Raw genomic sequence first — 11,328 nt, forward strand, 5'->3', positions numbered from 1 at the left:
CTGCCCCTGGAAAGCCTCCCCCAGTTGCACCACCCAAGCCTAAGCAGAATTCGAGACCATGCTTTCTACCTTCCCGAAGCACTCTGGGATGTGGTTAGAATGACAGAACCTAAACACATTATACTTCATCTAGTTTGTTTCTATTCCTCAGATGCTCAGAGGGCAGAGACCTTGTCTAGTCATCTTCCTGGGCTCAAATTGTAGCCAGAACAGAAAAATAAAAGGCGGAATACTTACCACAGAAAATTCATTCAAACTGTTCCAGATGCCAAGGATAAAGCACTAAAAAAAAAAGTCTCTTCCCTCATAGGGCTTACATTCTAGTAAGGGAGGTCACAAATTACAGCCTAAGATTCAGAGGGGTACATTTTTTTTTTCAGAGGGGTACATTTAATCACCTCTTTCCCACAAAACATCTATTTTCAATCTCCCCCACCACCACCACCCCCACCCCACCCCTTCCTAAAATGGTCTTTCCTGCCCTCTACTGGTGAAGGAGCGCTTACATGCTCATAGCAGTAGCTGAGGAGTTGACAACTGCCTTCTTGAAACATGCTCATCTCTTGGCTTCTGAGACACCTCAAGGGCCATCCCTCTATTGCCTCCACTGCCAACTCCTTCTCTACCAGGTTGCTGCTACGTTTTCCAGGGCTTCTCCTGAATTCTGCACTTTCCTCCTCAAGGATCTTCTCCAGGTCCATGTCTTTAAAAGCCATCTATAAGCTAATAACTATGAAATCTGTAGGCCCAGCCCATGTTGGTCCTCTAAGTATTAAGATAAGTAAAAAGAAAATCACAAGTAGGCATTATTATAGTCATTGTTAAAACCAGAGAGAAAAAGAAAATCTTGGAAGCAGCCAGAAAAGTATGAGGCACTATCTATGAGGGATGATGCTGTGAATGACTATAAACTTACCAACAATGACTCCTAAGAGATGGTAGAAAAACATCTTAAAATACTGATAGAAGGTACCTAGATGGCTCAGGTGGTTAAGCATCAGACTCTTGATTTCGACTCAGGTCATGATCGCAAGCTCATAATCTCAGGGTTGCGAGATGGCGCTGCAAGTCGGGCTCTCTGGGTGTGGAATCTGCTTAAGATTCTCTCTCCTGGGGCACTGGGTGCCTCTGTCAGTTAAGTGACAGATTCTTGGTTTCAGCTCAGGTAGTGATCTCAGGGTCATACGATCAAGCCCCTCATCTGGCTCCATGCTCAGGATGCAGTCTGCTTGTCCCTCTCCCTCTGCCCCTCCCACCGCTTCCTCAGTTAAATAAATAAAATATTTTTAAAAGGGGGGGGGCAGCCTGGGTGGCTCAGTGGTTTAGCGCCACCTTCGGCCCAGGCCTGATCCTGGGTACCGGGATCGAGTCCCACATCGGGCTCCCTGCGTAGAGCCTCCTTCTCCCTCTGCCTGTGTCTCTGCCGCTCTCTGTGTCTCTCATGAATAAATAAATAAATCCTTAAAAAAAAAAAAAAAAGGGATCCCTGGGTGGCGCAGCGGTTTGGCACCTGCCTTTGGCCCAGGGCGCGATCCTGGAGACCCGGGATCGAATTCCACGTCGGGCTCCCGGTGCATGGAGCCTGCTTCTCCCTCTGCCTGTGTCTCTGCCTCTCTCTCTCTCTCTCTCTCTGTGACTATCATAAATAAATAAAAATTAAAAAAAAAAAAAGATTCCCTCTCTCTCTTTCCTACTATCCCTCCACCACTGCTCCTGCACACACTCTCTTAAAAAAGAGTAAGAAACAAAATGCCAACTCAGAATTCTAGATCTAGTAAAAATAGCTTTCAAAAATCAAAGAGAAGGGATGCCTGGGTGGCTCAGTGGTTGAATGCCTGCCTTCAGCTCAGTGATCCTGGAGTCCTGAGATTGAGTCCCACATCGGGCTCCCTTCATGGAATCTGCTTCTCCCTCTGCCTCTCTCTCTCTCTCTTTGTGTATCTCATGAATAAATAAATGAAATCTTTAAAAAAAATCAAAGTGAAATAAAGACATTTCAGATCATTGAAAACCAAGAGAACTATCAGCAGACCTGAACTACAAACAAACAGTAAAGGAAATTCTTCAATCTGAAGGAAAATAATACTAGATGGAAACTGGGATCTTCAGGAAGAAATGAAAAGCATCAGAAATGTAAATATCCAGGTAAATATAAAAGATTTTTTTTCTTAATTTCTTCAAATACATATATATGTGTGTGTGTGTGTCTGAGGCAAAATTTATAAAATGGTATTGGGATTTATAACTACAATAGATATAATAAACATGAAACTCATAGCATAATGCCCAAGTGGGAGCTATAAAATGACCCTTATAGTTGCAAAGTTCTTGAGGTTCTTTAACTGTTATGTGAAGCAGTAACAATATTAATTCTAAGTAGACTGTGAAAAATTAAGGACGTATATTGTAATTCCAGGATAACTATTAAAAATAAAATGCGGGGATCTCTGGGTGGCTCAGCGGTTTAGCGCCTGCCTTCGGCCCACAGCATAATCCTGAAGTCCTGGGATCGAGTCCCACGTTGGGCTCCCTGCATGGAGCCTGGTTCTCTCTCTGCCTCTCTCTGTCTGTATCTCTCATGAATAAATAAATAAAATCTTAAAAAAATATACAATGCAAAATGGAGGATTATGGTTATTAAACCATAACAAAATGTTGAAATAAAATCTTAAAAAAATATACAATGCAAAATGGAGGGTTATGGTTATAAAACCATAACAAAATGTTGAAAATGTAAATGGATATAAGTAGTAACAGACTTCAAAATTAAAATTAAAACACCTTCTAAGAGGGGTACCTACATGGCTCAGTAGGTTAAGCATCTGCCTTCTGCTCAGGTCATGTTGCCAGGGTCCTGGGACCAAGCACCACACTGGAAAAAAAAAAAAAAAAAAGCCCCGCACTGGGCTCCCTGCTCAGTGGAGAGTCTGCCTCTCCTTTTCCCTCTGCCCCTCCTCCTGCTCATGCTCTCTCTCGATCTCAAATAAATAAATAGAATCTTAAAAAATAAATAAAAACACCTAAGAAACAAAAGAAAGGATCAAAATGGAGTAACTAAAAGAGTGCTCAACAGTGCATAATTTATAATAGCATAAAATGAGAAAATATACATTCAGTAACAGATTAGATGAGTAAATAACCATCCACCTGTATCTAACATACAATATGTAAGTGTAAGATTTACTTTATTATTTATTGCCTCTTCGCCAACTTGAATAAAAGCTGCTTGAGGACTGGGATGTTGCTCTGTCTTGTTCACTGCCATATTCTCCTTGCCTGGAACAAGGCCTGTCTGATAATACAGTATTGTTCAAAATAGGTAGTTGCTAAATGAATGAATAATGGAATATCTGCAGCCATTAAGTTATGTTGCAGGGCACCTGGCTGCTCAGTCAGAACAGTTATCTGACTTGATCTCAGGGTCAAGAGTTCGAGCCCCACACTAGATGGAGAGATTACTTAAAAAAAAAAAAAAAGTTCCATTAAATGTTATTTAACAACAACAACAAAAAGTTACTTAGAATATGCTCGTTAAACATACTCTAAAGTGAACAGAGTATGAACACTATATAAGCAAAAGATATGAACAGTTTAGCGAAAAAGAAATGCAAATGACTTTGAAACATGAAAATATGATCAACCTTGCTCATAACAGAAGAGTAAATTAAAACTATACTGAAATAGCACTTTCCATTTATCAACTGGCTAAAATCCAAAAGTTTTATAACACATTATGTGGCAAGGTTTTGGGAAATCACGCACTGTCATACACTGCTGGAAGAAACTAAAATGGTAACATTCCTGAAGAGAGCAATTTGGCAAAATCTAGCAAAATTACATACGTATTTAACGTTTGGCCCAGCAATCCCCCCTTTTAGGAATCTTTCCTATAGATAAATACACAGGCAAAAATGCAAAATGACATATACACAAGACTATTCATTGTACTGCTTCTTGTACCAACAAAAGACCTCAGACAACCCAAACGTCCATTAAAAGAGAACGTATGGAATAAACAATAGTATACCCATATAATGGCATGCTTGTAAAAGAAAATTGCTGTGAACCACTATGTAGCTATGTAGTTATCTCTAAGACATATTAAATATTAAAAGTAAGGTATAAAGGAATATGCTACCTTTTGTGTAAGAAAGGGACCAAATATAAAATACATTATTTGCTTCTATTGTCAAAAAGGCAGTGAAAGAACAAGTAAAAGCAAAATATGGGGGGATCCCTGGGTGGCTCAGCGGTTTCGCGCTTGCCTTTGGCCCAGGGCGCGATCCTGGGGTCCCGGGATCAAGTCCCCCATGGGGCTCCCAGCGTGGAGCCTGCTTCTCCCTCTGCCTGTATCTCTGCCTCTCTCTCTCTCTCTCTCTCTCTCTCTCTGTGTATCTCTCATGAATAAATAAATAAAATCTTAAAAAAAAAAAAAAAAAAAAGCAAAGTGTGTTATCTACAGAGAGAAAAGAATAGTGGGGAGGAGCTAGGGACAAATTTATCCAGTTTTAAAGTTTGTTTTGTAACCCTATATATGTTTTTCTTTTTCTTTTCCATATATGTTTTTCAGTTAAAAAAATTAAATAAAAAACTTTAAAAAACAATTCCTAAAAATAAAAAACATACAAATGAACCTAATAATTCTGCACTTTGTCCAAGGTTGTCACAATACAATCTGCAGGTCAAATCTGACCCACCACCTTTTCCATTAAATAAAAAACTTTAAAAAATAATTCCTAAAAATAAAAAACATACAAATGAACCTAATAATTCTGCACTATGTCCAAGGTTGTCACAATACAATCTGCAGGTCAAATCTGACCCACCACCTTTTCCATAAAGTTTGATTGGAACACAGTCACGCCAGGATGCCTGGGTGGCTCAGCGGTTGAGGGTCTGCCTTTGGCTCCAGGCATGATCCTGATCTGGGATCCAGTCCCACATAGGGCTCCCTGTAGGAAGCCTGCTTCTCCCTCTGCCTATGTCTCTGCCTCTCTCCATGTGTCTCTCATGAATAAATAAATAAAATATTTTTTAAAAAAGAATAATAGGAATCAGAAGAGTAAGAATTTTTCAGTACTTCTTTAAGACTGTCCAGGGCAAGGGTTCTGATTCACTAGCGTATCAGGTTCCTTTAGTTAATATATACCTAAAAGGGAAAGGAGTGCTCTCCTAACTTGTCACCACTAACCATTAAGAACACTAAACAACCTCTAAGACTTCCTGCGACTTTATAAGATCTTTAACCCAAACATGCAACACAAAGAAAGTGATTTACAACAAAAGCTATTAGCTGTTTTTCAAGAGCCCTTAATAAAGTAGTCTTCTCTGCCCTCTACTGGTGGTAAATAATAAAACTTACTTCAAAATAACAAAGGCATCCCCTAAAGCTGTTTTCAAAATGGGGTATAGGGATTCCTGTTTTGGGGGGTTTCAGATTGTCAGGAAGTCTGCAAGTTCAAAACTATCTTCATATTAACACTAGGCCATTATTTGCCTTTTACAGTCTCATTCTCTCACGAGTGTACCAACTAAAAAGTTCATTCAGTTCAGATTCCATATGGCAACTAACCTTTAGGAAATTACCTCTTGTTCAGTTTCAGTACAGTATGAAAAAATATACACAATTATCTAAAAAGGCGACTGAGTTCTTCCTTTTCCAACTAAATATCTGAGTCTAGATTTTCTTCATCTATTTCAATCAAAACAACCTATCATGACAGACTGAACAGAGAAGCAAATATGAAAATCCAGCTGTCTTTAATACACCAGACACAAAAGAGATTTGCAAAAATAAAAACAATGTCATTCTTCCTGATAAGTTAGCTCTTGATCACTACACTATGCAGCCTCAAAATGTTACTCTATGTACCACCTAAAATCATCCCTATCCCACTTTGGGGAATGTCACCCTTATGGACAGCATGATTTATTTTTCCCAATCACCAATTTAAATGCCTATTCTTTGTGACATTTAAAAGCAGATTTCATAGTTTGTGTGGTACTTTTTATTATGTTCAAAGTGCAAAGCAATATGGCATGCAAGAATAAGTGTGGTACAGCTTCATTATTTAAAAATTGTCAAAATTTCCAGCCCATTCCCTACAATGAAATTCAAATTTAATGACAGAGTTCAGTGAATCTATATTTAGTATAGAAAATTATAGTTAGGAAAACTGTTGTGGAAATAGTCTCTATTTCTTACAAACAAAATTTCACTAAAATTGACAAACCACTGGGGCAGCTGGGTGGCTCAGTTGGTTAAGTGTCTGACTCTAGATTTTGGGTCATATCATCATCTCAGGGTTGTAGGATTGAACCCTGTGTCAGGCTCTGTGCTCAACTCAAAATAATAAATCTTTTTTTAAAAAAATTGCCAAGCCCCTTTCAAGTTCTGCTTAACTCATTTCTTAACAACAGAGGTGGAGATACTATTATTTGTCCCATGATTGAGAATAGAAATGGAAAGTAGAGGAAGAGAAAATGCTAAATGCAGAACATTCCATGGCTCCAAAGTGAAAGACCATTGGCATCTTCCTTCCTTTCTATGTAATTCCCACCAAGACTGAATTCCTCTTCCCCTTGGAGACTTTCACAGCTCCAACCCTGAAAATTCCTCCTCTAGGCAATTCCTATATGTATGATCCTTTCACCAATAGCATTATTCCACCATGTTGAATATCTCTTGGTCTATATGCATAATACCATCTCCCCAAACAGACAAGATACTTGGGAGCACAAATTTTTATGTAATTTTGTTTCTCCATTAGCAGTAAGGCCAGACTACTTTATACAGATGACTCCCAGTGAATATTACCTCAAAATGAGTCAATTTAAAGATAAATCAAAAATATTTTAATCCAGGTGTGCCTGGGGAGCTCCATTGGTTAAGTGTCTGCCTTTGGCTCAGGTCATGATCCCAGGGTCCTGGGATCGAGCCCCTCATTGGGCTCCCTGCTCAGCGGGAGACTGATTCCCCGCACCCCCCCCCCCCGCTTCTGCTCTCAATCTGTCAAATAAATAAATAAAATCTTTTAAAAAAAGCTTAATCTAAAATAAATAAATAAATAAATAAATAAAAATAAAAAAATAAAAAATAAAAAAAGCTTAATCTAGCTGGATATAATCCTAACCAGTAATGTCAACCTGACACCTCAATACCCTCAGTCCATCAGGGACATCTGAATACTCATGATGCACAGGTGTTTTTTTTAATTCCCTCAGCAGCTGATATGATAAAAGAAAACAGCAAGGAGATGCGCACAATATATAATAGGCTATATGTGCAAAATCTTATTTTACCATAGTACATATTCTTTTTCAAGTAGGAATGCTTGAATCCCTGTATGTTAAATAAGTACATGTACATAACTCCACCACATATTCTTCAAGATATAGAGAGGGTCTTTTATAAATGTGCCTTGTTGGGATCCCTGGGTGGCGCAGCGGTTTGGCGCCTACCTTTGGCCCAGGGCGTGATCCTGGAGACCCGGGATCGAATCCCACGTCAGGCTCCCGGTGCATGGAGCCCGCTTCTCCCTCTGCCTGTGTCTCTGCCTCTCTCTCTATCTCTCTGTGACTATCATAAATAAATAAAAAAAAAAATTAAAAAAAAAATGTGCCTTGTGTATATGTGCTTTGTGATAAATTATTACTTCCAGATATTTTGCTCATTTAACCTTGTTCTCAGGCATTCCTAGATTGAGTTGCTAGACAAGTGACCTCTCAATTAGCAAGTTAAAACTATATTTTACAGTTTATTTCTTCATTGGGGGAAAGTATATAGTTACCATCCAATAGTGGAAGGCACCTGAGCTCAAATCCTAACTCTATCAAAAAAAAAAGTATCCAAAATATATAAAGAACTGATACAACTCAACATGCAAAAAAACAATCCAATTTAAAAATGGGCAGGGCAGCCTGGGTGGCTCAGCGGTTTAGCACGCCTTCCGCCCAGGGCGTGATCCTGGAGACCCAGAATCTGAATCGAGTCTCATGTCGGGTTCCCTGCATGGAGCCTGCTTCTCCCTCTGCTCTGCCTGTGTCTCTGCCTCTCTTTCTCTCTCTCATGAATAAATAAGTAAAATATTTTTAAAAAATAAATAAAAATGGGCAGAAGACATGAACAAACATTTCTCAAAAAACATCCAGGGGTGCCTGGATGGCTCAGTTAGAAGAGCAAGTGCTGGGAGCCCTGGGTGGCACAGCAGTTTAGCGCCTGCCTTTGGCCCAGGGCACAATCCTAGAGACCCAGGATCGAGTCCCACGTCAGGTTCCCGGTGCATGGAGCCTGCTTCTCCCTCTGCCTATGTCTCTGCCTCTCTCTCTCTCTCTCTCTCTGTGACTATCATAAATAAAAATTAAAAAAAAAAAAAAAGAAGAAGAGCAAGTGCTGAATCACTCCTGATCTTGAGGATATGAGTTTGAGCCCCACATTGGGTGTAAAGATCACTAAAAAAATTAAATAAATTAAAAAAAAAAAAAAAAGACATCCAGATGGCCAACAGACACATGAAGACACTCAACAGGGAAGCCTGTGTGGCTCAGTCAGTTAAATGTCTGCCTTTGGCTCAGGTCATGATCTAGGGGTCCTGGGATGGAGTACCGCATCAGGCTCCTTGCTGAGCAGGGAGCCTGCTTCTCCCTTGGCCTGTTGCTCCCCCTGCTTGTGCATACACGCTTGCTCCCTCTCTCTCTTTGACAAATAAATAAATAAAATCTTTAAAAAAAAAAAAAAAAGAAAAGATATTCAACATCATTCATCATCAGGGAAATGCAAATCAAAACTACAATGAGATATCACTTCACACCTGCCACAATGGCTAAAATAAAAAACACAAGAAAGAACAAGTATTGATGAGGATATGGAGAGAAAGGAACTCTCATGCACTGTTGGTAGAAATGGAAACTGGTGCAGCCACTGTAGAGCTAAACAGTATGAAGTTTCCTCAAAACATTAAAAATAGTACTACCCTACAATCTGGTAATCACACTACTGGGTATTTACCCAAAGAATACAAAAACACTAATTCAAAAGGATATATGCACCCCTATGTTTATTGCAGCATTATTTACAATAGCCAAATTATGGAAGCAGCCCATTCATTATCAATAGATGAATGGATAAAGAAGATGTGGAATGTGTGTGTGTGTGTATATTATTCAGCTCTAAAAAAGAATGAAATTTTGCCATGTGCAACAACATGGATGGAGCTAGAGTATAATGCTAAACAAAATAAGTCAATCAGAGAAAGGCAAATACCACATGATTTCACTCATATGCGGAATTTAAGAAACAAACAACACAAGCTAAGGAGAAAGAGAGAGATAAACCAACAGACTCTTAGCTAACAAGAACAAACTGATGGTCACCAGAGGGGAGGGGAAGTGGGTGGAGGGATAGGTGAGATAAGTGATGGGGATTAAGGAGTACAGTTGTTGGCTCCGCAGTGTAGCCCAAGCCTTCAGCCCAGGGTGTGATCCTGGAGACCCAGATTGAGTCCCAGCATGGAGCCTGCTTCTCCCTCTGCCTGTGTCTCTGCCTCTCTCTGTGTGTGTGTCTCTCATGAATAAATAAATAAAATCCTTAAAAAAAAAAAGGAGTACAGTTGTTGTGACAGGCACCAGGTGTCGTATGGAATTGTCGAATCACTATATTGTACACCTGAAACTAGTGTAACACTGTATATATTAACTATACATCCTGGCTATGGTGTGTCTGACTGGCTAAGTGGGTAGAGCATGGCACTCTTGATTTTGGGGTGGTGAGTTCAAGCTCCACCTTGGGCACAGAGTCTACTTAAAAAGTAAAAAATAAAAAGTATCCTGGCTCTACCACTTACTAGACTGACATCGTACCAATTTCCATTGTACCTGATCTTTGGTTCTTCATCTGTAAAATGGGATACGAGTACTACCTATCTCATGGGATTGTTGAGGACTAAATAATATACAGGTCAACAGCACACTCCTGGGCCTGATACTCAGTAGGGACGCAACTACTGTTATAAATGACTTCCTTTCACTTCTCCCAGGACAATGTTTGGGGGAGTTTTTGCATTTGGGGGAGTTATCTCAACATCCGAGACGTGGAACATCACCTCAAGGCCCTTCATGTATCTTACCTGGCTCAGTCCACACAAACCCCTTCCTGCACATACACGGTCGTACTGCTGGTGACCTTTCTCAAAGCGTCAGACAACCTCAGAGGCTCCGGATGGCACAGTCTGCCTTGGTTTGAGAATGGACCGTGACCTGCCCCTAACGTGACCACGTGATCTGGGGGCAGGGTAATCTCCTCAGCGAGCCCTACGTGTCCTCGGGGGTAAAAGGAAGAGTGCCAGGCTCATCCGAGGTCCCTTCAGGTCTACAGCGGGAGATTCTGTCAACTCATCCCGAAGGAGGGCAAGTGACTGAATCCGTCCCACAGGCTGGCTGTCCCTAAATCTTCTCCCCACAGCCAGCTCGAACGCCACTGCTTCCTTTTTCTGTACAATCTCCGGCGTCCACAGGGGGCCCTGCGCCCTTAGGAGGCTGGACCCGGCTCTCCGCGTCTCGAGCGCCTCGCCTTCGGGCAGCTGCCGCAGCCCCTACCTCCGCGCGGGGCAGGAAGGGCTGCAGGGAGCCGTGGGGCAGGGCTACTACCGGGTGCCTGGCACGAGGGAAGCGCTCGAGAGACGTGGTGCCGTCAGTAGTCAGCGGACCCCATCCCCTCCTTGAGCTTCGGTTTCCTCAAGTAAAAAGGAGGCTGCACAGACAATGCCCAAAGCCCCCGGGAGCGGGGCGTGGCGGCCTCAGGATCGGGGATCCCAGGGAGGGCCTGAGGGGCACACACTACGGAAGGCAAGGCAGCCCGGGAAGACTGGCGGCCCCGGGAGTCCCGAGGGCTGCCCGGCGCCGAGATCCGTCCTCTCACCTCCCGGGCTCAGCAGCAGCTTCAGCGCCTCCAGAATGCTCCCCAAGCTGCACGTTTCCAGAGCCTCGCGGCCCGCGGCGGGTCGGGGGGCCGCCATGACTGGAGTGGAATGCGCCACTGGCGACCGGCTCAAGCGCCCCGGCGGGCCGGCATCGCCGCCATGTTGAATGTGGCGGAAGGCGCTGGGGGCGGGGCCCGCTGCGAGGGGCGGGGCCTGTGGGGGCGGGGCCGATTTGGGGGGATGATTCTACTATGAATATTTTCTCTGGCACCTTTTACTCCCCGGCGGGGGCGGGGGGGGAGAGACAGCTAACACCACCTGCCTACACGCACAATTTCAGAAATTCAATATGATTAAAGAAGAAGGAACAGGGTTGCATAGTTTATCATGAGATAAGGTGTATCAGTATGAA

At 42.2% G+C, this 11,328-nt stretch overlaps 1 protein-coding gene across 2 annotated transcripts in view; it reads right to left on the reverse strand.

The window, feature by feature from the left end:
• The window catches only part of TANGO6 (transport and golgi organization 6 homolog), a 202,862-nt gene extending 191,790 nt beyond the window's left edge, over nt 1–11,072 (reverse strand). The window contains exon 1 of one of the 2 annotated variants that reach the window (XM_041769887.1): nt 10,916–11,072. In XM_041769887.1, coding sequence (XP_041625821.1) covers nt 10,916–11,012 — 97 coding nt within the window. In that variant the 5' untranslated portion in view covers nt 11,013–11,072. The other variant, XM_041769888.1, reaches the window with a different exon arrangement.
• Between the last annotated feature and the right edge of the window lie 256 nt (nt 11,073–11,328).

The sequence above is a fragment of the Vulpes lagopus genome, chromosome 10 (genome assembly GCF_018345385.1).
Source record: "Vulpes lagopus strain Blue_001 chromosome 10, ASM1834538v1, whole genome shotgun sequence".
Taxonomy (NCBI): domain Eukaryota; kingdom Metazoa; phylum Chordata; class Mammalia; order Carnivora; family Canidae; genus Vulpes; species Vulpes lagopus.